Source organism: Nelumbo lutea, chromosome 3 (genome assembly GCF_056320005.1).
Source record: "Nelumbo lutea isolate HS-2025 chromosome 3, American lotus-T2T, whole genome shotgun sequence".
Taxonomy (NCBI): Eukaryota; Viridiplantae; Streptophyta; class Magnoliopsida; order Proteales; family Nelumbonaceae; genus Nelumbo; species Nelumbo lutea.
The window spans coordinates 97,081,603-97,108,139 of record NC_142686.1 but is presented as its reverse complement, the minus strand read 5'-3'; the positions used below and the strand labels follow the sequence as shown (position 1 = coordinate 97,108,139).

The window sequence follows — 26,537 nt, the reverse complement described above, 5'->3', positions numbered from 1 at the left end:
CCAGGCGTTAGAACAGCCTTTACCGCCTTGTAATGAAAATATCTACCTACTTATATGTTTTATTTGATAAGGAGATTTTCTAAATGGAAAATTGCAAAAGGCTGTTAGAACGGTGTGGGCACAACTTTACCCTCATGGATGCCGATCTCTGACGACACTGTAGTCGTAGTGCAAAATCAGCCCTTTGTGCATATGGTGACTTTTAACCCATTGGATTCCAATCTGACGTGCTAAAATCCGGCTCCAATTTCATCAGAATCCATCCTGCCGAAACATCCACGTGACCAAATTTTTTAATGTTCCCGTCTTGGTCGGAGATGCAAAGCTCAGTACTCGCTTCCTCATTTAGTCATTTCTTCATTTCTCTCTGTCTCATCAATAATGATCAGCGATTTCTAGAGACCGAAGATGCAGTCCTCACTCTACCTATGTCTAGGGGGAAGAAGCATTATAACACCTGAACCGAAGCCCTTCACAATCACAACCAATCCTACAATAAGTAAATCGCGACTGTCAGTCTTCACTCCTTCCAGAGCCGTCCTTTCCACTTTAATCTCCTCTTCCCAGTCTTCTTTCGGATGGGAATCTTTTATTCCACACAGCCAGAGATTGTTCATCTGTGCTCCAACAAGTAGATTCATCCAGAGAACAAGGAAAACAGTTCCTTTACCATGCCCACCTTATTCTGCCAATTCATCAAACACCATCAGCAGCAGCGGTGAGGGTGGTCATCGTAGTCTTCGGGGCTGGATAGAATGGGTGGGAGAAGTCTTGTCGACGTTATTCCCAATATGGGTAGCTCTGGGTTGCCTTCTGGGCCTCCTAAAACCAAGTTCCTTCAATTGGGTTCAACCCAAGTTGACGATCCTAGGCCTTACCCTCACCATGCTCGGCATGGGTATGACGCTTACTCTTGATGATCTCCGAGGCGCATTGGCAATGCCGAAGGAATTGCTCACTGGTTTCGTACTCCAATACTCGGTCAGTTCCATCCCCTACCCTCAGCCACTATTCTTGCCCCTCATTTCCTTTTATTTACACGAACATTTGATTTATCGTATTTCGGTTCATCTTTTCTTTTTATTATGGCGGTTTTCAGATTAATATACATAATTATGATCTACTCTTTGCTACTAATGACTCTTACTGTTTGTCTTTTTGAGACCTCACAACAAGACTAAACATCACATCTTTTGTTACTGCTTTTAAATGGAATTTAGTAAAGATTTCTAAAGGAGAATTTTCCTTTTATTTTATTTGGTTCGCCTATGGATAGGTTGTAGCCTTGTAGGGCCACCCTCTTAAGAGGAAGTATCTCTTGATACAGGCAATGGTGGCACCGAATGCACTGATCTGGCCCAAATGATTGGGATGACGGTTCAGGCAGTGGTGGCACCGGTGTCAATCTAAATTTTGATTGTCATTGAAATGGATTTTTTCTTCTTTCCATTTCAATTTTCAGAACATGTTAGTCATACTTTATATTTGGTCGTGATAGCTTACTTAACTCATGGGGTGATAATATGATGGGTGATCACTGATCAGCACTGTGCATCCATCACTGGTCAGCATTGTGCATCCATCTCTTGTAAGTTGTGATCACAACTCACAAGCAACTACATTTCTGCAGTCACTTATCACAATGTCCTAGAGAGAGATTGATGCCCAATATACCTCCTTACTGTCTAGATCACATTTTCCATTTGACAGATGACCCAAGTTGGGCAGAGACCATCTAAGATATTCTAAACTATTCAGAATTTCATTTATGGATATACTAATAGCTTGCCGAATGACACCAATAATGCAGATTCTCCAGTCTCTTTGTACTCCTACAGCCATGATCTCAAATTTTATTAGGTTGATGCATAGAACCTAAGAAAGCAGCTTCAAACTATTGGAGTACAAAATGGAGATCTAACAATTGATGCTTTAAAGTGCCACAATAGAATAGGGTATTCAAAAAACTGTAACAAATTGGTTTAGCAATATTACCTTTTGCATCAAAACTGTCGTTAAAGCCACCTTCCATTTTCCTTTTAGTCAGTTGTGTACAGGCTTCTGTGATGCACATGAGTAGGAGGAAAACAAGATCTCCCTGGTGTGCTCCCCTTGAACTTCTGAAACAACTTCAGGAAACACCACTGTGGTGGGACTCAATTGTTGCAAAGGGAATCAAATCATAAGATCCCCAGTGGTGGGACTCAATTTGGATCAGGATTTGAAGCATGGATCATAAGGTTATATAATACTAAGGTAATAAACATTGTTTTTTGCCATAAATTTATGTGGACTATGAAGGATATGTTTCTGCTCAATCTCTCATCATGTCAATTTACAATTTATGGATTCATAAACCATTGCCCCTATAGGTCTGCAACATGTAAAAATGATTTGCCCTATTTAGTTTGCCTCCATCATGCAAGTAGTTGAACCTCATAGTCAATAGACCTACATATAATGGTTCTTTAACCAATGTATTGCAGTATCGGAGGAAAATAAACTGAAAAAGATCCTTAAATAGCTCAAATGAGTTTTTAATATAGTAAGAGCCTTAAGACAAAAGCCCTTGAATAAAGAAAAGGAAATGTTAAGATACGGAACCATTATATGTGGGTCTATTGACTATGAGGTTCAACTAATGTGAATTTATAAATCAGATAAACCATTATATTCATGAATTCAATCATAAGATTTAGGCAATGTTTGGTAGATTATTATTATTTTTTCAGAATTGGATCCAATGGTAAGATTTGAACCTGGACCCTTGGTTTTCAGGACTTGGATCAAGAATTATATCATAAATGGTAGGATTTTGACAAAATTGTTGATGAATACAAGAAATGCAGTGCTTTTTAAAATTTCCTTCTTTTAAATGACGTTTGAACTGCTTCCCTATTCAAAAATCAAACTACCAAAGTACCTCATAGCCCTATGATGAATGTCTTAAGCCCTTCGATTCCCTGTGCAATTAGTGTGTTGCACAGGGAATGTTTGGTAGATTATTATTATTATTTTTTCAGAATTGGATCCAATGGAAAGATTTGAACCTGGACCCTTGGTTTTCAGGACTTGGATCAAGAATTATATCATAAATGGTAGGATTTTGACAAAATTGTTGATGAATACAAGAAATGCAGTGCTTTTTAATTTTTCCTTCTTTTAAATGACATTTGAACTGCTTCCCTGTTCAAAAATCAAACTACCAAAGTACCTCATAGCCCTATGATAAATGTCTTAAGCCCTTTGATTCCCTGTGCAATTAGTGTGTTGCTCCATGCACTCAATTAGAAGAAGGATTTAGGTGCTATCTTTTCTCATGACCTAATAGTGAAAAGAAACAGAAAGGGTGTTGCCTCAAAAGTTCAGCTTTACAGCTTTAGTGAGAGATACTCTTTTTAAAAATCCATTACCTAATACTGGTCCCAGCTATCTGGAGTCTTGGGAGAGATGGATGTGATATGGATACGATTTCTGGCATCTTTAGCCTGAAGTAGCCACTTCACAGTTGACAGCCATTGCAATTTTCCCATCACACAAAGTGGTGGTCCTTAGAGAAGGATATGCTTATAATGATTATTTTTCTTGTTGACCATCATTTCTAGGACATTCAGATTTCTAACTAACTCAGAAATCTGAAATCTTTGTATTGAGTGGATGATGTTTAGTACTTTTTTGGATTGTTAATGTCACTTGCTGAACAAGAATATGAAAAATAAGACAAGCACAACTTCAAATCTGATTTCGGATTGAGTCCAAGTACATAGATAGTATGTAGGGTTTTTTATATTTAGAACATACTTGTCAAGGCTTTGTCTAGGCAACAAGGTGCCCTTTGGGGAGCACCAAGGCTAAGCATCATGAGTTATATTAAAAAAGTTGTCTGTCTAGGTGAGAAGGCATCCAGCTAGGTGACAAGATTTACAAGGTAGGCACCTTATTGTAATTTTATCAGTGTGATTGCATCTTATTATTATTTAATGCTTCCTGACATATAATACAAATATTACTTATGTTTTACTTTAGAGTTCTACTGTTCAAATGTAAAGGATCCAAAGGTTTTATGAAATAGCGCCAATAAAAAAAGGTTTTGTGAAAGAGAAAGAAAGAAGAGGACAAAAAAAGGACCCCTTCAATTTTCTTTTCCTTCATTTTCTTCCTGCAAATTACTTATTAAATAGAAAAGGGGCTCTCCCCTTCTCTCTTAACTTCCAACCAGGAAAATACCAGGACAGGTTAAACAGTTGACAGAAATAAGAGTATATCTGTTTCACTGGTTTACACTTCAGAGACAGGTGATCAGAAGATTTCCTGTCAGTCCCACACATCACACACCTATCTGGTTGTATTTTAACTCCTCTTCTTACCAGATTGTCCCTGGTTAGACATCTGTCAAGTGCCACCGACCAGACCAAAAAAGCCACCTTGGAGGGGATATGTGTTTGCCAAACTTCCTTATGTAGGAAATTTGCATTTGAATTGGCAGTTTACTTTGCATACAAAGATTTAACAGAGAATATACCTGATTTTTCTCATTTCAAGCTTCTAGCATCCTCCTGATCTGGATGTGGTGCAGTTCTATTTATAAGGCTTGACAGAGCAGCCAGTTCATCAAATTCCCAGTCATTCATTTTCCTTCTTAGAGATGGGCACTAAGTTTCTATCCCATCTTGTACTTGATATGAGTCAATTACTCTAGCATCTCTATTTTCTGCAATAATGAATAAGGAAGGGAACCTCTCCATTAATGATATCATACTTGATATGGGTACTAAGTCTATCTTTTTTTTTTTTTTATGCAAAATGATATCATTTTTTTTATGAATAATAATGGAATTTTATTAAAACAGAATCTGATTCAGGATTACAATCTCATACAAGATCCCTTGGAGAGGCACAAGCTGCACCCTCTCCTGACATAATGCAAAGAAACTAGGAAAAGAGTACAAGAATCACATCTGAGCCCAAAACAATTTTTCCCTATTTTCCCCTTGCTTGGCTAACACATCAGCCAAAGCATTTGCTGATCTCCCCACCCACTGAATAGAAACCGACATATTCCTTGTTAGCCATTGAATCTTCTTAACTTCGTTCTTATAGCACCAAACAGTCTCCTCAGGTTTCATTAACCAGTCCACCACCACCTTTGAGTCCCCTTCAATAATTAGTTGCTGACTGCTATACCCCCATTTGGTTTGCAAACTGCACCCTTGTACAGCAGTTAGCATTTCTGCTGAAACAGAGTCACCAAGTCCCAAAAGAACCCAAGTACGACAGAAAAGCCTCTCCAAGCTCGGCCCCCCCAATTTCAGATGGCCCTGGATTGCCCAAACTGCTCCCATCAAAGTTCAGCTTCAGTAAGGCCTTCAGCTGGAGGACACTGCCTTGGGATTACCCTGTTCTTGATGGAAGAGTACCTCACTATTGCCAACCAGTTTCTCCAAAATTCATTAAAGGAGAACTGATGGAACAGGTCCAAAGTCTTCAACCATTAATGCTCTATCTTTACACGAATTTTATTATGTCACTCTTTCCCACGTTTGGCTAAAAGCCTTGTAGGAAACTTTCAATTCCCTCTCCAAATGGAGCATCCGTAGGGGCCTTCAGCAGCTCTTTGGTCTTAGTTGAAATTACTAATACCTTTTCTTTTTCTGAAATTATTTGCTTCCACAGGAGATGTGGTTTGGAGGTGAACTTCTCTCTCTCTCAATTCTTTTCTTAGTAAAAAAATTATAGTATTCTTTAGTTGCTACTAGGGGTATCAACGAACCGGATTTGGGTTGGACCTGTCTGAATCAAAATCAGATTGAACGGATTGGACGGACCGATAAGACATTGAACTGGACCAGTCCAGACTTAATTGTTCAAAGTATTTTTTTATCAATATTAATTGTTCAAAGTATTTATTGGATTGGATTGGACCTGGTCCATTTATAATGGATTTATATTAGACTGGGTTGGATTGAACCAATATCTGGTCCATTGACATAAGATAAGAGTACGTGTGTCAATGGACCAAGTTTGGGTTGGACTGAATCTTTTTTTTTTTTTTTTTTTGAGAAAAGTTTAACCAAATTTCATTAAACTAGAAGAAAATATGAGAGAATGTACAAAACAGGGAGGAACCCCAAAGAGTCAAGGGAGGAATTCTGTCACTATACAGATTTTCTATGTGAGCACCTAGCATGGCTAAGCCATCTGCTATAGGATTTAACTCCCTTGGGATCCAAAACAGATTTGCATTTAGACAATTCAAAGAGTCCCTTACTTCTGCCAGGTAATGGTTCAACCTCCAAGGACCCCCTTCCTTGTCCTTTAGCCATTTGATGGTATTTGATGAGTCCCCCACTATGGACAGATTCTGAATACCCAAACTTTTTACTTTCTGATTCCAGTTAGAGCAGCCAGCACTTCAGCCTTGGTTGAATCTGTAAATTCAATTGGCCCACCGAAAACCCAGCGAATATCACCTCTTTCATCTCTTAAGATGCCCCCAATTCCAGCTAAACCTGGATTACCTGCAGCACTCCCGTCGAAGTGTAAGATCATCTCACCATCCCTGAATACTACCGGTTGTCTTATGGGAGTCTGAGTGAAGTGTGGAAGAAAAATAATGGTTTGAATATTTCTGCTAAGTTCATCATTTGAGAGATCTAGGAACAGCTCTGAATTAGCCACCCAGAAGTTACAGAGATAGAAGTTATCTGAAATTAACTCATTGAGAGATCTGAGTTTATTTTCAAATAATATCTTGTTCCTTTCCTCCCAAACTCCCCACATTACTGCATGTAGCACCGTTTGCCAGTAGACTTTGCCTCTTCTGCTTAGTCCATAACCTTGCCACTGATGAGTAAGGTCTTGAATATGTTCTAGGAAAACCCAATGATAGCCTATCAGGTATAAGAAGTGTTGCCAGATCTTTTGAGTGAAATTACAGTGTATAAGAAGGTGATTGGCTGTTTCTCTATCTTGTAGACACAAGCAACAGGCGTGAGGAGAAATGTAATGTCTTCCTAAACTCTTCTTCTGAAGGAGATCACAGGTGTTTACTCTTTGAAGGCAGGCTTCCCATACAAAAAAGCAAACTCTAGAAGGGATGATGCTGAACCAGATTTTCTTGGAAGGGAATGTTGATCTGTCTTCCCCAGTGGTTAAAGCCTTGAATAACGACCTGGAAGAGAATTCGCCATTCGGGTGAAGGATCCACACTTAGGTATCAAGGGAGTGGGGGGAGATATAGATCCCTTTTATGGCTTGGAAGAGGGACACAAGATCAGAGAATTCTTGGTCCCTTAGGGGTTTTCTCAGCTGTAAACTTAGATTGTTGACAGCAGGAAGGTCAGGAATGCAAGAGGAAGCACTTGAGTCTTTATCTAGGGAGAGGTTGAAAAGTCTAGGGAAGGAAGCTGCTAAGGTAGAATTCCCCCATCAAAGGTCTTTCCAGAATTTGATTTTTGAACCATTCCCCACTCAATATCTAACAAAAGAAAAGAAGGGTGTGAGGAGAGTTTGAAGATTTTACCCGGTTTGAGAGGAGATTGCCATCCCATCCGTTGTTGCTTAATTCATACTTGCTTGTGATGACAGCTGTCCAAAGAGCATTGGATTCAATGGGGAATCTCCACAGCCATTTACCCAGAAGAGAAGTGTTTTTTCTTTTAGATGTCCAACTCCAAGACCCCCTTCCTCCCTTGGCTTACAAACATGATCCCAACTTACCAATTGATTTCTTTTTTCCCCTTCCCCGTCCCACAAAAAGTTTCTTTGAATTTTCTCAATTAAGTTTTTTACTTTCGCCGGGATTTGGAACACCGAAAGGAAATAGATAGGCAAATTAGCTAGGAAGGCTTTTAGAAGAGTGAGTCTTCCCCCTTTAGGTAGATAACATCTCTTCCAGGATGCTAGCTTCTTCTCACACTTCGCCACTGGCCCCCAAAAGCTAAAGGATCTTGGGTTACGTCCAAGGGGCATCCCTATATAGGAAATAGGGAGGTTTTCCACTTTGCTTTCCAGCACTGAATTGAACTATTCTAGGAGATCTCCTGTTACAGAATTTATGGCTACTATGATTCTACCCTCAAACCCATAATCAGTTCAAAACATTCAATTATCCTTTTCGCATTGGTGATATTCTCTATGGAGGCATCTAGAAACAAAATGATGTCATCAGCAAATTGTAGATGAGAAATAGGAACCGAGTTCCTCCCTATTTTGAACCCTTTCACCAAGTTCAGATGATTGGCTTTCTCAAAGAGGTAATTAAAAATATCCATTACCAGAGTGAAGAGGAAGGGAGAGAGTGGGCAGTCCTGTCTGAGCCCTTTACTTGCTTAAGTAACCTTTAGCTTCCTCGTTAACCATCACTGAAAACCATGAGGAGCTAATGCAACCTTTCGTCCACCTGATCCATCTGCTACCGAAACCCCTCAGTTTTAGGCAGTCTAAGATGCAATCTCAATCTACTTTGTCATATGCTTTTTCAAGGTCTAATTTAACCAGAACCCCAGGCTTCCTAGAAGCTTTTCTATCTTCTACACACTCATTTGCAATTAGGATGTTGTCCACAATTTGTCTTCCCTTGACGAAAGCGAATTGATTTGGGGATATCAACTCTTCTAATACTTCTTTGAGCCTCCTTGCTAACACCTTGGCCACAATTTTGTAAATGCTTCCCACCAAACTTATTGGTCTAGAATCATTGACCTCTAAGATTCCCTCTTTCTTTGGGATAAGACAAAGGAAGGTTGAATTTACTCCTTTGTTTACAATGGCAGAGGAGTGAAAATCCCTGAAGAATTCTATTAAATATTCTTTAACAGTATCCCAACACTTCTGAAAGAAGAACAAGGGGAAGCCATCTGGCCAAGAGCCTTGTCTTCATCCATGCTAAAAATAGCCTCTTTAATTTCTGATACTTCGAAGCTTCTTTCCAGCCATGACTTCTTTTCTAAAGGCGGGGTTGAGCCTTCCCAGCTCCTTAAGAAATGACTGCAATCTCTCTCCTTAGAGTACAAACTTCTGAAGAAGGTAAGAAAAGCTTCTATGATCTCATCAACATTCTCCACTTCCCTTTGGTCCACTTTCAATTTGGAGATGAAATTTTTGTTGCGCCTTCCTGAAGCATAAGCATGGAAGAATTTAGAGTTAGTCTCCTTCCTTTAGCCATCTCACTCTCCATCTCTGCCTCCAATAAATTGCCTCTCTTCTGACTACCTTCTCCCACAATTTCCTCAAGTCGGCTCTCCTTACTCTGCCTGAGTTATCTAGAGAGCCATTTTGTTCCCTTAGATCTAACTCTTCCAACTCTGAAAGAATTCTCCTTTTCTCATCTTCAGAGGCTCTGAACTCTTCTTTTCCCCAAACTTCTAATTTCCCTTAGATCTAATTTCCTTTTTAGTAATTTTAGCTTCCGTAATAGTTTGTAACCAGCCCAGCCCTCCACATTGCATTCCTTCCACCAATCATCTATCCTTTTGGAGAAATCCTTGTGTAAGGCCCACACTTTTTTCCAGTCTGAAAGGGGATTTTCTTTTAGTGATTAATTCAGTATTCAGCACTAAGGGCCAGTGATCAGAAGTGTTTCGAGGCTGAATTTCCTGGAGTAAATTGGGAAAATTCTCAATCCATTCTTGAGAGAAGAGAAATTTATAAAGTCTGCAACTGATGTTATTTTCCTGCATATTTGACCGAGTGAATTGTCCATTCTTGAGGGGAAGATCACACATGTTGTGTTGGGAAGTGTAACTGGAAAAATTTCTCATGGTTCTAGTTGAAGCTCTACCCCTTGAGTGCTCTTGGCTGAATCTTTTTTTTTTTTTTTTTGAAGAGTTAAAAGCTCTTGGCTGAATCTTATGACGTTGAAATCTCCTGCTATACACCACGGAATGTCTTCCTCTTCATGCAAGGAATCCAACTCCTCCCCAAATCTTTCCCTCTCATAGGGAAAATTAGGACCATACACCCCAGTTAAGATCCAGTTGAATCCATCTTTAATGTTGGTGAAGAGGACCAAGATTGAGAATTCTCCTTTGTCAATCTCCAAGCCCGTAAGTTCATCTTCTTTCCAAGCTAAGATGATACCTCCTGAAGATCCCACTGCAGGAATGACTGTCCATTTCGTACCCCTTATCCTCCATATTGCTTTCATTAGCTTCTTGTCAACTGTCTCTTTTTTTGATTCCTGTAGAATGGCTATGTCCGGGTTTTCTCTTTTTAAAGTCTCCTTCACTAAGTTTCTTTTGAGCTGACCTCCCAACCCTCTGAAATTCCAGCTTACCAATTCGAACAGCTTTTCTTTTGGTAATAAAATTAAATTTTATTAAAAGAAAAAAGAAGTACAGGGAAGGTGATCAAAGTCACCCTAGAGAGAAAAACAAAACAAAACCACTCAAACCTCAATACCTTAAATAAACCACCATCCACAAAACAAGTATTACAACCAAGCTCCCCACCTAGGACCCAGATGTCCAAACCCAGGAAAAAGAAATTCTAACCATCAAAACAGAACTCTTCACAGTCAGGCCTCTCACATAAAAGCACAGCAAAGCATCCCAGAAAATATCTCCTCCAACATTCCTAAGAAAGAAAAAGTAGAGCATAATCCTCTATTTCTTTTTTTTTTTTTGTTATACATGTATTTCATCACTTTTTCATGTGGTTCAATCCCAAATAGCCCTCCTTTAAATCTATCAAATACACTTGACACCAGAACTGGATGATACTTTTTCTGATGTTTGAACCTTCCCACTGCCACAAAATCCTTCCTAAGTTCCAACAAGTCCCTAGTCTCCTTGTTAATATTTTCTAGTTCTAGAACTGTGTTCTTCTTGAACACTTGATCTGCTTCCACAGTTTCAAACTCATAATGGATTACTCTTGTAGATCCATCTTCTCTCTGTTCAGTTCGAAACTTAACTCTATGGATCTTGGCTTATTTTATTCAGAGTCGATATATCTAAGTCCCTCGAAAGAAGGAAATCTTCCTTCCAATTCCTCACACATCTTTCTTGTAAAAGCCTCTCCACCTAACACCAATAAACCCAGAGCTTTGTTCACTTCAGCTACTGTATCAGGCTATCAGCTACCTTTCTCATATCAACTCTTTTATTAATTTGGTGGGTTTCATCCATACAAACTTCCTCCTTGCTTGAATTATTTATGCTTCTTCATCAGTTCCACTGTCTTCCTCTTGTTTTTTCTTTTTTTTTTTTTTGATAATTTTCCTCTTGTTCTTTTTCCTCCCCTGTTAGTATCATAGTTTTCAAGGTGCCAAGGCAAGGCGAGGCGACCAAGGGGCGCCCAGGCGCCTAGGCCTTGCCTAGGTGATGAAATCAGAAAATAGTGAGCCTACGTGTTTCTACCCTTCATGAGCTAGTTACTTGGTTTTATACATTAACCTACTAACTTTTAAACTAAATTTTCTACTTATGATTCTTGTAGTTGTGCTTAAAGCATGCAACACAGAGTATTAGAAGTAGAAATTCGGACTTAAAAGAAGAACTGAAGAGAGCGTAGCCCGTGTTTGACCAAGAAAAGAAAAAGAACTTAAGGAGAAAACAGGGGGCAGAACCCTGTTTTAGACCAAAAAAGAAAACGAACAAGGGGCTCCACTATTTTTTTAGACCAAGAAAACTAGGTAAACACTAAATAAAAAAAGAAAATGAAAAGGAGGCAGAGCCCCTGTTTCAATCACCAGGGAAGAGGAAAAAATGATGAAGAAACTCAGAGAAATGAAGAAGAAAAGGGGGCGGAACCCCTATTCCAGATTACCATCGAGGAGGACAAAAGTGCAGGTAAAAGGGTGAAAAGCTTGCAGGAATATGAAGAAGAAACGAAGGGGGCAGAGCCCCTGTTTGATTCCAAAAAAAGTCGTGCTAAAAAATATATGAAAAAGACAAAAAAAAGGAAGAAAAAAAGGCTGAAACGAAGAGGGTAGGAGGAAGAATAGGCGGACTGAAAAATGAGAAGAAGAAGATGATTCATTTGACTACCTGGCATATTCGAAGTTGTTTATACTTCTAGTTGGTTATGCAGCATTGCAGCAACAGTTGGAGTTGGACTGTGTGTGAAACATACTTGACTGAACAGCTCAGCCTCTTCTATTCAGTTCTGCCATGAAAATAAAACCCTAAAAGGACAGCACTCTTCTTCTAATAAAAAGAGTGATAATGTGTGATAGGTTATATTGTAATAACAAAAACAAACCAATAAAAACTATTTGCAGCAAAAGAAAAGTAAAAAACAATATAAAAATATTAAAGGATCAAGGGATGTATATCATGTATTAATGTGTCTTGCATCTAGTCTAGGCATGCGCCTTGGAGTTAAGCGCCCACTTAGTCGCCTAGGCGTGCGCCTAACTGACTGGGCGTGTACCTTATACAAACTTTGCGTGGCATCTGGGCGAGGCAAAGTTTGAAAACCGCCTAGTCGCCTATGCGTTGCCTTGACAACTATGGTTAGTGTTGTTTGGTAAGAATGTTTCCTATTATAGTTTTTATCCTAAGAAGCCTTTGATTTTCTTTCTTTAACAATTCTTCCTCCCAAAGCTTCATATCCCTCCAAATCTGCAGATGGGTTTAAGTTAACATGAATCCTTTCATCTGTCGCTATCTTCTCCCCTTCTCTTCCAGAATTGAACTCCTTTGATTCATGAGTCTACTGCCTTCACTTAAACTTTTTCATTTTATAAAGCAGCCTCAATATTCAAATGAAATTGCTACTCCCCCTCCATCAAATTTCTCCAATTCTATCCTTTTTTCCCCAATTCAAACAGTTTGGATGGTTCGAACATTGAATTGGACCAGTCCAAAGTGGTCCAAAGTATTCATCAGATTGGATTGGACCTGCTCATGGACTCATATTGGACCGGATCAGATTGGACCAATATCTGGTCCATTGACAGCCCTAGTTGCTAATAGTTTTTGACTTGCAATTTCTCGATTACATTCTTATTATGTAATGTTGTTCTTGAAATATTGATATTATATACTTAATATGGTGTTGCCTTTTGATTACCATGTTTTGATATGAAATTCATCATTATTTAGTGAAGAGCATTGCTACTTGTCAATTCTTATGCTTACTGCTTGGTATGTTAGACTAGGAGGTTAACCTAGAACTTAGGTTTTTTCTTTGTAAAATCCACCACTTAGGCAACTAGGTGCTCAGCTGCTGCCTAAAATTGTCTAAACATCTTTACAACTATGATTTGGAGACATTTGTAATGATAACCCCATTTTACTTCAATTAGTTGAAGTTGAATCTTGAATGTGCCATATGCGTAATAAGCTGTCATTTTGTCATCTTTGTGTCATTTATTCTTTTGTCATAGTTTCAGTCTGTCTATTGTTGTTTTCTAGAACACTAGCCAGTGACATGGAAGTATGCTACTATACTTTTGGTTCTTGTAAGTGATGGCCCTTTTAGCATTGCTTGGTCTACATAAAGGGGGTAATTTTTGATAAATTACATGAAGGGGGTATTAAGCAATTAAATTTCCTTCTTTTATTTATTCTTGTTGTGGGTTTTATTTTACTTTCATCTTTGAATCTCACTGATCATTATCTCTGAAAGGGTGATTTGGTATTTGTGTACAAGCATTATAAACATTCAGACTCACCATGGCATGGTTTTCAAAATTGGACCGGACTGGACGGTTGGACTGGAAAACTGGGAATCGGTCAGTTCCGTTTTACCCCAGAACCGTTATTTTGCCAAAAACCGTTGATTTGGTCAGCAAACCACTGACCCAGGTGGTTGAACCATTTGAACCGTCCAACAGTTTTGGCGGTTTTTATTTTTTTGTCAGAACGGGCTGTCTGTTCGGTTTGAACAGTCGGACTGTTCCTGGGAACTGGACCCCTAACCAACTCGTCCAGTTCGGCTTTAAAAACCTTGTATAGAAGAAAGTTATGTAATGAATGCGGTAAAGCTTTCATTCTCTACTTCACTTGCCTAGTTATAGAGTGTCCAATGGACATAGTGGTACCTTTCACAGCATTGTGATTCTGCTTGGCCAGTGTCAACTGGGAGATGGTAAAAATCTCCTGTTAAGGTCTGGTTTCACTATTCCTGTATTATTTAGTTGCCTCATGCACTTCTTGTTAAATTCCGAGGATGATGCTGTTATAATCAAGATTGTTGTTATTTCATGTTTGTTAGAATGCTCGAGTTAGGGGTATTTTGGTCATTCTAGTGTATCTTATTGAAAGTGAAATGTCTATTGTATCTGAGTTTAAGTTATGTGTCCCATCTTCTATGAGGGACAACATTGTCTTTCTTGTAACTTAAGTTTTATGAATAAAAGTCAAGTGGGTCGGCTAGGAGAGTGTGACTTTCACTTTTCTCTCTTCTAGTATGGCCGAACATTCTTCTCCTTCTTTCTCTTTTCTTTCTTCTTCCTTCTTCTCTGCTTTAACCTAGAATCAACTAGGGTTTAGTCACATGGTATCAGAGTTGTAAGGTCGTATCCTTATTTTTTCTTGTTGCTGTTCTCTTTCTAGGTTCGCCGATAGCTTTCACAGTCGTCGTCATTTTCGATTGACCTGAGTGGAGGTTTGATAAGGGGCTGAAAAGGAGTTGTCGTTTTGTGGGTCTAGAGGTGAGAATGCCTCCAGTCGTTGCTGTGGTGATTGTTGAAGTGGTACACTAAACCCTCTATTTAGTATCGAAGAGGGCTGAATGTGGATAGGTATGAACACTACTGTTGTTTGTCCAAGGGACTTTTAAATGTTTTCTTGTTGCTTCAAAAGTTGGTTGTGGTGATACTTGGTGTGACTGATATGCATTTCAGTCGTATTCCTCTGCATTCTTCTTCATATGTATGTTGAAAGAAGAGTTGTCGACTGCTGAGGTTCACAACAACAGTAGTTTGGTGGTGGTTGTGTCGTGGTGATTGGTGGTAGTGGTGGTTGGGTCCTAGACCTTGTGTGTAATCAGTTCTGCAGTGTGCAACCCAAGTGTTTGATGTGAAGACTGAGTGATTTCAGTCTTAGTGTGTGGTGGTGAATGGTTTTGCAGTGTGCAGCCCAGGTGTTTGATGTGAAGACTGAGTGATTTCAGCTTTAGTGTGTGGTGTGTAATGTGTATTTAAAGCTGGGATTGGTGGTGCTATAAGTGAGATAAGCCGTGTGAAAGAGTGTGTGGTTGTGTTGTATACTTGAAGGTGAAATAGTGGAGATGGCTTCTTCCGTAGATGAGAATGACAACAAAACCAGCATCATGCTTTCTTCAAATTATATAAGTGTTCAAATGACATCCATCAAGTTGAATGGTGAGAACTATGTACCATGGGCAAAATCTGTGGAGGTGTTCTTGAAGGCCAAGAGGAAAGTAAAACATGTGAGGGAGGAGAAACCTTTATCTAATTCTCCTGGGTTCAGTGATTGGGAACAAGATGATGCACAGATAATGACATGGCTTTGGAACAACATGGAACCAAATATTAGTGTGAACTTCATGTTCCTAGATACAGCCAAAGAGATCTGGGATCATGCTAAAAAGTTGTACTCCGGACAAGACAACACAACTAGGGTATATCAGTTGTACCAGGAGTACTTCAATTTGAAGCATGGAAGTCAAAGCTTAGAGGAGTACTATGCAAGTTTGAGGAACATCCGCAATGAGTTAAATGTGTATCAACCTCTAACATCAGATGTCCAAATCCAACAAAAGCAACGTGAATAGCTTGATGTGACTAGGTTTCTTGTGGGCTTAAAGGTTGAGTATGAGCCTGTCAGAGTACAAATATTGGGGGGATCAGCTCTCCCTTCACTTGAAGAAGTTTTTGCCCGTCTCAAAAGGACATCCATTGAGCTGGTGGAACATTCTTTCTTCTCTGATAGATCTGGTTTGGTAGTGACTAAAGGGAGTGGCCGTGGAAGTAGAAGTAGCAGTGGCCCTCCAAGCAACCGTGGTGGACACATATTTAACCGGGCTAGTGGTCGGACTGGAGGCCGAGAGTCAGGGGGAGGCCGTGGAAGAGGAAGGAGTAATGCTCAGAGAAAATGTACACATTGTGGCTTAGAGGGGCACACAATTAATTTTTGCTATGATTTGCGTGGTCCACCCAACACTTGGGCTAACCATGCTACATCTAAGAGTAGTGGCACCATTACTGAAAGCCAGCAAACTGTCCCAACCCCCTCCACACCCGCTTGTGCTTCCGGGCAGGAAATGGTGAGTGTACCACGAGCAGTGTATGAGCAGTTCCTTCAAACATCTTAGCAGAACACAGCTACACTTGGCCATTCAGGTATGGCTTGCTTGACTTCCAAAGCCTCACCCTGGATCATTGATTCCGGAGCCTTGGACCATATGTCTGGGACTCTTGATGTATTTTCTTCCCTTTCTCGCTCCTCCACATCTCAGTCAGTTACTCTTGCAAATGATTCTACATCTCCTATTTGTGGCGTTGGTGATGTTGATTTCTCCTCCATGTCTTTAGCATATGTTTTACATGTTCCTAAGTTTTCGTTTAATCTTATGTCTGTTAGCAGATTAACCAAGTCTTTTGATTGTTCACATCTCAGTCAGTTACTCTTGCAAATGATTCTACATCTCCTATTTGTGGCGTTGGTGATGTTGATTTCTCCTCCATGTCTTTAGCATCTGTTTTACATGTTCCTACGTTTCCGTTTAATCTTATGTCCGTTTAATCTTATGTGTTTTAGGATCTCAAGATGGGGAAGAAGATTGGTGGAGGGCATGAAGCAGGTGGTTTGTATTACCTTGATGGTGGTGCCCCCCAGTGGCTTTTCAGTCGTCTCTTACTCCTCTCTAATGGCACTGCAGACTCGGTCATCCCTCTCTCAAGTCTTTGAAGCTGCTAGTCCCTTCGTTGAGTCATCTTTCATCGTTAGATTGTGAGTCATGTCAATTGGGAAAACATCATCGAGTCTCATTTAGTCCAAGAATTGATAGTTGTGTCTCTAGTCCCTTTGCTTTAGTTCATTATGATGTATGGGGTCCAGTTAAAGTTGTGTCATACAATGGGTTTAAGTACTTTGTAATCTTTGTTGATGACTTTTCAAGGATGACATGGATCTACCTTATGAAAGACCGTAGTGAATTGTTCTCTATTTTTCAGAAATTTCATGCTAAAATACGCATTCAATTTGGTGTTCATTTGAAAATACTTCGCTCCGATAATGCCAAAGAATACATCTCCTCACCATTTCAGCAATACCTAGAACATCATGGAATAATTCATCAAACTTCTTGTGCCTACACCCCGCAACAAAATGGTGTAGCTGAACGGAAAAATAGACATCTTCTTGAAACTACTCGGTCCTTGATGATCAATATGCATGTCCTAAAGCATTTTCGGAGTGATGCTGTTCTTACATCCTGTTTTTTGATAAATCGGATGCCCATGTCAATCCTTGGAAGTCAATCCCCTTTCTCCGTGTTGTTTCCCACTTTGTCTCCCTTTCCTCTCACCCCAAGAGTCTTTGGTTGTGTTTGTTTTATTCAACACTTGGGGCCTGGAGTAGACAAGTTAGATGCTCGAGCTACAAAGTGTATTTTTCTTGGCTACTCGAGGACTCAGAAAGGGTATAAGTGTTACAACCCAAAATTTCATAAATCGTTTGTGTGCTCTGATGTCACCTTCTTTGAATTAGTTCCATTTTTCTCAGATGTCGGGGTCTCTTCTTCTCCCTCTGTGGTTCCTCTTCCTGTATCGGTTATGGACCCTCTTCCCGTAGCTCCCATTCCTACTACAAATGCACATCATATGTCTGTTACTACAGAGAGGCTGCCAATTACTCAAGTGTATACCCGCAGAAGTGCTTCGGCCCCTCCTCCACTTCAGCACCTGTCGGCAGATCCTGCTACTGCTCATTCTCCTTCAGATCTTGATCTTCCTATTGCTTTGCGGAAAGGTAAACATACTTGTACTTCTCATCCCATTTCAGACTATGTTTCCACTGCTCACCTTTCTGCTTCTCATTGCAAGTTTATATCATTACTCTCATCGGTTCCCATTCCCAAGACTGTACAGGAAGCCCTTACCTCCCCAGGGTGGAGGCAAGCCATGGAAGAAGAACTCTCTGCTCTACAACATAATCACACGTGGGAACTCACCACCCTTCCTCCTGGTAAGCACACTGTTGGGTGTAAATGAGTCTATACAGTGAAGCATCTTCCTGATGGCAGTGTGGAACGATTGAAAGCACGGTTGGTGGCCAAGGGCTATTCTCAATTATATGGTGTGGACTATATGGAGTCATTCTCTCCTGTGGCTAAAATTGGTTTAGTTCGGGTGTTGATCTCATTGGCTACTATGTATGATTGGCCTTTCCTAAAACTTGACATAAAAAATGCCTTTCTACATGGTGATCTTGTTGAGGATGTGTATATAGAGCAACCACCAGGGTTTGTTGCTCAAGGGGAGACTAGTAAGGTGTGCAGGCTCAAAAAGGCAATCTATGGACTGAAACAATCTCGTCGTGCATGGTTCGGCAGGTTCAATGAAGTGGTGAAGGCCTTTGGGATGAAACAATGTCAGGTTGATCATTCTGTGTTATGCTATAACTCAAAAGATGGAAAAATCTTGCTAGTCGTGTATGTGGATGATATTTGTCATAACTGGAAGTGACAACAGTGGAATTGACAGACTGAAACAAATTCTTACAGGATCACTTCCATATGAAAGATTTGGGGAAGCTAAAGTACTTCTTAGGAATAGAAGTTGCGAGGTCAAAACAGGGGATCAACCTATGTTAGAGGAAATATGTTCTTGATCTACTTGAAGAAACAGGGTTGTTAGGTGCTAAACCAGCAGAGACTCCTATGGAACTCAATGCTAAGCTAAGTGTGGATGTAGGTGAAGAGTTTGATGATCCTGGAAGATACAGGGGGTTGGTGAGAAGGTTGAACTATCTGACCATTACCCGACCAGATATATCATTTGCTGTGAGTGTGGTGAGTCAGTTTATGCAACATCCCCGGGTTCCTCATTGGGAAGTTGTTCTGAGAATTGTTAGGTACCTAAAGGGTGCTCCAGGTCGTGGTTTGTTATACCAAAAGGGAGGAACTCTTGAGATAGTAGGGTACACAGATGTTGATTGGGATGGCTCTATATCAGACAGGAGGTCAACCACAGGGTATTGTACCTTCCTGGGTGGCAATCTTGTAACATGGAAGAGCAAGAAGCAAACAGTGGTGGCAAGAAGTAGTGCGGAAGCAGAATACAGGGCTATGGCCCATACCACATGTGAACTAGTATGGCTGAAGAACCTACTACAGGAGATGGGTTTCTCAATTGACAAACCCATGAAACTATACTATGATAATCAAGTTGCTGTTCACATCTCATTCAATCCTGTCTTCCATGAAAGAACTAAACATATTGAGGTGGATTGTCACTTTGTGAGAGAGAAAGTGATAAGTGGGGTAATAACTACATCTCATGTGAGCTCAGGAAATCAGTGGGCAGATCCCTTCACAAAGGATTGTCTCGGGGAAGAATAGATTACATTTGTAACAAGTTGGGACTATATAATATGTACTCTCCAGCTTGAGGGGGAGTGTTAGAATGTTCGAGTCAGGGGTATTTTGGTCATTCTGGTGTATCTTATTGAAAGTGAAATGTTTATTGTATCTGAGTTTAAGTTATGTGTCCCATCTTCTATGATGGACAACATTGTCTTTCTTGTAACTTAAGTTTTATGAATAAAAGTCAAGTGGGTCGGCTAGGAGAGTGTGACTTTCACTTTTCTCTCTTCTAGTCTGGCCGAACATTCTTCTCCTTTCTCTTTTCTTTCTTCTTCCTTCTTCTCTGCTTTAACCTAGAATCAACTAGGGTTTATTCACAATGTTGTCATGTCTTGTATGAACATGCTATGATAGATTCTGGAATCTGGAAAACTGTCAATAATGGCAAAAACGTAAACGGATAAGATTTACATGGTACAGTGCATCTAGTTTTGAGTTAAGGCCATAGTTCATTTTCTTTTGGTGGGTGAGAGTTGGGTTATATTGGTCTGACTGCCACAGAATCTGAAAGTGATGAATTGTTGAATGTAGAAAAAGGGGAATCTTTAAGTTTAGCTTGCTTAGCTTGTATATTTCTAAGACCAGGTAGATGGGTTGATTGATTGTAGGTAATGCCGTTATCAGGATTTTTTGTGAGCAAGCTCTTAAAGCTGCCTTCCTATTATGCTGCTGGGTTGATATTGGTTGCTTGCTGCCCTGGAGGTCAGTGTGTTTTCGCATGTTTGCTTCTCTTGTTCCTATTTCTCCTTTTACTAGTTTTCTCTTTTTGTTCTATGGTGCAGGAACAGCAAGTAATATTGTCACCTACATAGCACGGTATGCAATTACTATGGACTGCATTGTTCATCTCTTCCTCATTGGCACAATTGGATTTTCTAATTTCTTTTCTTGTTTTCAGAGGAAATGTGGCTCTCTCAGTGTTGATGACAGCTGCAAGCACACTATCTGCTGTGGTATTGTACCATCCATCACCACCTTCACATATTTTCTGCTTTCTATGTAGTTCAGGTCTATCCATCTTGTGGAGATGCAGCATTTACTTCAAATTTGTCTTGCAGGTAATGACTCCTTTCCTCACAGCCAAACTCGCAGGGCAATTTGTTGCAGTAGATGCAGCTGGACTTCTTATGTCTACATTGCAGGTAAGGCTGGTAATCCTGTTTACTGTGCAAATGTGCTATTCCTACTTCTATGAGCTAATTGTCATACACACAGGTTGTTCTTCTTCCTGTATTGTTTGGTGCTGTTCTGAATCAGTATTGCCAATGGGTGGTTCGTTTGGTTTCTCCCTTGATGCCAACTATTGCTGTGGGAACCGTAGCTGTTCTATGTGGTAATGCAATTGCCCAGAATGCTTCTGCCATCCGTATGTCAGGTCAACAAGTGGTTCTTGCTGCCTGTATTCTTCATTCATCTGGATTTTTCTTCGGTTATATACTTTCAAGGGTACTTGGGGTTGATGTGTCATCCTCACGCACCATCTCTATTGAGGTTGGCATGCAGGTAAGTTATTGGGTTTTATTACATGATGATTATCTTGTTATTTCTTATTTGGCTAATTCCAATATACTGTATCATTATTTACATTCATTCTGAATTTCAGAACTCAGTGCTCGGTGTAGTGCTTGCTGGTCAGCATTTTGGAAATCCCTTGACTGCTGTACCTTGTGCTGTTTCCAGTGTTTGTCATTCAATCTTTGGTAGTCTTTTGGCAGGAATCTGGAGATCCACTGCACCAAAGCACAATCAGGATTGACATAACCATGTCTAGATGAGAGAAGAAAGAAATGTAAAAAAATCTCCATTCTATCTGTGATGTGAATCAACTCTTTCTTAGGAAATGCAAAACATGATCCTTAGAATTGGCAATACTTTGCCATCCAATTAGTGCAAATTTGCACCAGTTGCCACTTGCCAACATATGATTTAAGGATTATTTGGTTTGAAGTTTTTGTCTGCTAAGTTTCAGAATGTATAAAGATTGTGACGTCGTGTACTGCTATTGGTTTTCTAATGTTCTAGGAAGTAGGAATAAGCATTCAGCTTGCATATGGGAGATAGAAAGAGTCCATGTATTATCTTTTCTCCCTTAATTCAAGTACATGCTGGGTGCCTTGCAATTTGCAAATGCCAGTCCCTGTTTAACTTGGGTGTTGGGCAAATCCTTAAAGATTGTGTTCAAACTTCAAAGACAAACAACCTGTTTGTTGAAACTTGTCTGTCACCATATTGAAGGCTTGGGATGATGTTGATTACAGGCATTCAGCATGGAGATGTTGATTAGATTAATGGATAATATTGGAGCTGAAATTCCATGTATTTGGTTGGTATTGTTGCGAGTCTTGTGACCATGTGCTTAAAATTGAGCCCTTGCCAACCTGGAATCTTTGTCCTGTATGCTATAGCCCATACAAGTTATCTCATTCATTGCTCAATATAATGCAATTTTGGATACAACATCAAGTAGGGTGTATGGGATCAAAGTATTGTTCAAACTTGATGGTCTGCAGGATGGAATTTGGCATTATTTTGGTGGATAAAACCAGAGATGAAAGATTATCAGATGGCAGTTATAGCCTAGATGGTGACTTGGTTTGGATTATCTCATAACAAGATAAGGGAATCACAAAAGCAGACTCTTGTGAAGCATGATTAAAAGCTGGATTGTGAAGATGGGTTTCAAATTCTTAAGGAGAGATGTCGTTAGATTAGAATCAATTTTCATCTCGTTCCCTAAAACCTGAAAAAGTTAATTCGTGATTTTGAATTTTTGATCATGGGACCAAGGTTTAAAGTATCGACACATGCCAATACACCAGTAGGGCGTATTGGCCTGTATTGATTCTTTTTTATGTTTTATTTATTTTATTTTTAAAACCGGTTCAGAGGGGTCGGTTTAAGCCCCAACTACCCTCTGAACCATGGTTGACCTGATGCAAACCTTAGAGGGTGTATTGAAAAGTTATCGGCACAGTACGTATCGGCCGAAGTGAGTTTATGTCTGGATTCTACTCCTTTTTTATCATGGGAGTGAGTTTATGTCTGGATTCTACTCCTTTCGTGATTTCCAGTTCTGAATCCCCATTGGTCAAATTCCATACCTCGCAACACTCCTGTATTATATGTGCAGATTCTGAAGACGTCTCCTCAAAAGAAATGCGGTGGCCGACCTCTCAACTTAAATCATATAACCGAGTTCGATAACGTTATTGATGATTGTAACTTGTTGGACCTACAAACAAGAGGATCCAAATTCACGTGGTAAAACAGCTATATATTTGAAAAAATTGATAGAACATTAGTAAATAATGAATGATTGATAAAATACCCGCATACTTGTACGGAAAATCTACCATTCTTTCGTTCAGATCACGCCCCGTTGCTATTTCATTTATATCAAAATATAAACTCCGTTCAGATTTGAAATAATGTGGGGAAATAACCCGGAATTAGAATAAATAATTGGAAATTCATGGAGACAAAGAGATTTTGGATATAAAGGCAACTGATGGTGAGTGATTTGGTGCTCCATAGTTCGGACGTTGAGCTGATAAGGTTGGCTGACCGAGTTGCAAGAAGATAGTAGTCAGATTTCTCGGGGTGGAGTACTCCGATGCTTAAGTTATCGAAGAGTTTGTGAATGTTAGAAAGTGAGAGAGTTTGAGAGTTTGAGAGCAAAATTGCGGGTACTTTTTCGGGTTGAAGGGGGCACCTTTATATAGGCACCAGTAGTCGTGAGCCTCACGTAACGTGTCCGTGATAGAGCTTATCCAGTTACCTCCGAAGTGAGCGGCATGGGAGTCAGTTCCACCGGCGAGGCAATATGATCCTGGAGGATTCAAAGACGATAAGTTGAGTAGAAGAGGTTGGTCGCCATATCATGCAAGTCACCAATTGGCCTCAATCAGGTTGGTGGGACCTCAATAGGAGGTCACCCCCTTGTGCCGAGATCTTTGGTTCGGTCTTGAGGTTGCCAGCCTAATCCTACCAAGGTGCCTACAAGTCGGCCCTGCCAAGGTGGCAAAGAAGCACTCTCAAGGTGTATGAGGTGTATTTGAGGTGCATCTAAGGTGGACCCAAGGTGCATCCAAGGTGGATTCGAGGTGGATGCGAGGTACACTCGAGGTGGATCCGAGGTACACGCGAGGTGGATCTGAGGCCACCTTGGTGACTCCAAGGTGTGTTTGAGGTGGCTCCAAGGTGAATATGAGGTGATTCTTACTAACTTGGTAAGGACCAATGATTTAAAAGGTGCGCCTCAGTAGAGGCAAGGCACATTCCAGACTAGGCGCCAAGGCGGTCAGACTTTAGAAAGGTGCCCGCCTCAGGCCAGGCGCTAGGCGGCCCAGGCAAGTGCCTATTTAAGCTGTCCATTGTTTTTTTATTTATTTTTAAATTTAACTTTATATATCATTATAATTGTACATGAATGTATCGAAATATTGTATATCGTATGCCAAAGTTTGAAAGAGAGAAAACACATGCCATATCAAGAGAACAAATGACTTGCCATGCAAGGCTTTCAACAAGGAACCCAAACGTCTTGGACTCCCACAATCTCAGTTGAACGACAAGTTCAGCCTCCAGATTCTTCTTCTTCGATCATCAGGTTCAGGCCAAGCCTTCAGTAGTTCGGCACAAGGTACTTCTTGTTCTTGTTCTTGTTCTTCTTCTTCTCGCCCTTTCCATTCTTTTTTGTTTTGATAGTAAAACAGGGGCTCCGCCCCTTGTTTCTTTGTTTCTTTTTTATTTCTTTCTTTGATTATTTCACTGTTTTTTATAGTATAACAACAACAACCCACTTATTCTTTTTCTCCACATCTTATACAAAAATAGGGGCTCCATCCAACCTTTTTTTTTCCATTTTCTTCACTTTTTACATTGAAAACAGGGGTTCTGCCCATGGTTCAAAGTATCGATACGTATTGGTCTGTATCGACTAATATGTATCATACTGGTAGTTTCCCGATACGCCCCTACAAGGGTTGTATCGGGTGAAACCATGGTTCAGAGGGTAGTTGGGATATAATCCAATTAACCAACATAGGACGATATGCCGCATATCGACCCGTGCCAATATTTAGAACCTTGGTTCCACCCCCTTCTTCTTCTTCTTCTTATTCTTCTTCTCCTTTCCTTGCACTATTTTACACTAAAACAGGGGCTCCACCCCCTCTTTTTTCTAATATTTATTTTAGCTTTTTACATTAAAGGCAAGGAATCCACAATCCACCCGGTCACTATTTTTACACTAAAACAGGGCTCTGAACCACTATCACAATGTTTTCATTTAAAAATAGTAAAATAGGGCTCTGCCCCATTCTTTTTTTTTTTTTTTTGGATTTTTAGTTTTAGACTTTTAGTTTATTTGAGTTTTAGACTTTTAGTTTTATTCTATATTTTTATTTTTGATTAATTATTAAATATTAATTTAGTTTTCCTCCTTTTTTGTACAACTAGATATGGATGAAGGCAATACTTCTTGTGAAATTAGTAGGAGAGATCTAGTATCGAAGTATTGCTCTCTACAAGACCCTAATAATACAAACTCGGTCACTTGCAAGTTCTGTGGAAAAAGTGACTAATGGAGGAATTTATAAGGCAAAACAGCACATTGTTGGTGGTAGGAGTAATGTTAAAAGATGTACCAAGTGCCCTAACGAAGTTAGGGAATAAATTTTGGCATATATGCAAAAGAAAAGAACGGTAAAAGAGAACATGGTGATGGAAGAAAGGGTTAGGATCCTGATTTTGATGATCATAAGAATATGATAGAAATTGAAGATGATGATGATGTGCAAGTTCATGGTGTTGGTGGTAGTTCTAATTCATGTCATAGGCCTTTTATATATGTTGGATCAACTTCCAAGCCATCCATTAAAAGATAAAAAAGGCTTATGGATAAATTTTTGAGAACACCTAATCCGGAACAAGTTGTAGAAATGAGAAGGAAACACAAAAGAATGAAACAAACTACCATCAGTGAAACATATAATAAAGAAAGGAGGGAACAAGTTTGTATATGTATTTCTAGGTGGTTATATCAAGCGGGTATTCCCCTAAATACTATCCTCTTGAAAGCTTTGAAGCTATGGTGGAAGCAATTAGGCAATTTGGGCCTGAATTAAAGATCCCAAACTATTATGAAGTGAGGGTTCCTTTCATGAAAAAGGATGTTGATTACACGAAGACATTATTGCAACATCATAAGGAGGCATGGGAAAAGTGGGGGTGTTCAATAGAAAGGATAGAACCTTAATCAAAATTTTGGTTCATAGTTGTGTTGGGATGATGTTCATAGAAAGCACCGATTCATAGGGTGATATAAAAACAACTGAGAAGTTTAATTTACTTGAAAATATGATTAAGAGGATTGATGAAAAGAATGCCATTTAAGTGATTACTAATAATGCTTCAAACTATGTTTTAGCAGGTAAATTGTCTAACATGTTTATTTTTTGTACACATTTTACTTAGTTTTTATTGTCTTGTTTCTTAAATTGTTATTAGGAAAATATTTGATGGTTAAGTATCCTCATTTGACTTGGACGTCGTGTGCTGCCCATTGTATAGATCTTATTTTGGAAGACATTGGAAAATTACCTATTATCAAGAGGATTATTGAGAGTGTTATAGCACTAACAGGATACATATACAACCATCCGAGCCTGTTGAACTTAATGAGAAAGTTTATAAGTCAAAAGGAATTGATTAGGCTAGCCAAAACCCACTTTGCTACTTCCTATCTTACATTATAAAGCATTTTTAAGCAAAAGAGGAACTTGAGGGAGATGTTCAATTCTATTGAGTGGAGTGATCGCAAGTGGGCAAAGGAAGCCAAGGGTAAAAGGGTTGCAAAGACAGCAATGATGCCTTCATTTTGGAATAACATTGTATATATTCTTAAGGTTAATAGCCCTCTTGTTCGTGTCTTACGCTTGGTAGATCATGAAAACAAGCCGGCTATGGGTTACATCTATGAGGCTGTTGATAGGGCAGATGAAGCAATTCAGAAGGCATTTGATGGTAAAAGGGAA

The 26,537-nt window shown here is 39.7% G+C and overlaps 2 protein-coding genes across 2 annotated transcripts; both read left to right on the top strand.

Annotated features, from left to right (window-relative positions):
* Positions 1-21,462, top strand: LOC148867054 (putative sodium/metabolite cotransporter BASS1, chloroplastic). The gene is made up of 7 exons (XM_088979727.1): positions 1-981; positions 20,109-20,202; positions 20,283-20,316; positions 20,399-20,453; positions 20,559-20,642; positions 20,716-21,003; positions 21,104-21,462. Exons 1-7 carry the CDS (start codon positions 409-411, stop codon positions 21,254-21,256), a joined length of 1,281 nt encoding a protein of 426 aa, XP_088835853.1. The 5' UTR covers positions 1-408; the 3' UTR covers positions 21,257-21,462.
* Positions 21,463-24,962: 3,500 nt separating this feature from the next.
* LOC148867053 (uncharacterized) lies at positions 24,963-26,258 on the top strand. Its single transcript, XM_088976455.1, has 4 exons — positions 24,963-24,972; positions 25,079-25,144; positions 25,931-25,933; positions 26,011-26,258. The coding sequence occupies exons 1-4, from the start codon at positions 24,963-24,965 to the stop codon at positions 26,256-26,258; spliced, it is 327 nt and encodes a 108-aa protein (XP_088832581.1).
* Positions 26,259-26,537: the final 279 nt, after the last annotated feature.

Bases quoted from the DNA above. Each gene is read 5' to 3' on its own strand.
- LOC148867054 (XM_088979727.1), top strand. From the start codon at position 409: ATGCAGTCCTCACTCTACCTATGTCTAGGGGGAAGAAGCATTATAACA. The intron at 20,643-20,715 runs GTAAGGCTGGTA...TCATACACACAG, and splicing joins TTCTTATGTCTACATTGCAG to GTTGTTCTTCTTCCTGTATT. The intron at 21,004-21,103 runs GTAAGTTATTGG...TCTGAATTTCAG, and splicing joins CTATTGAGGTTGGCATGCAG to AACTCAGTGCTCGGTGTAGT.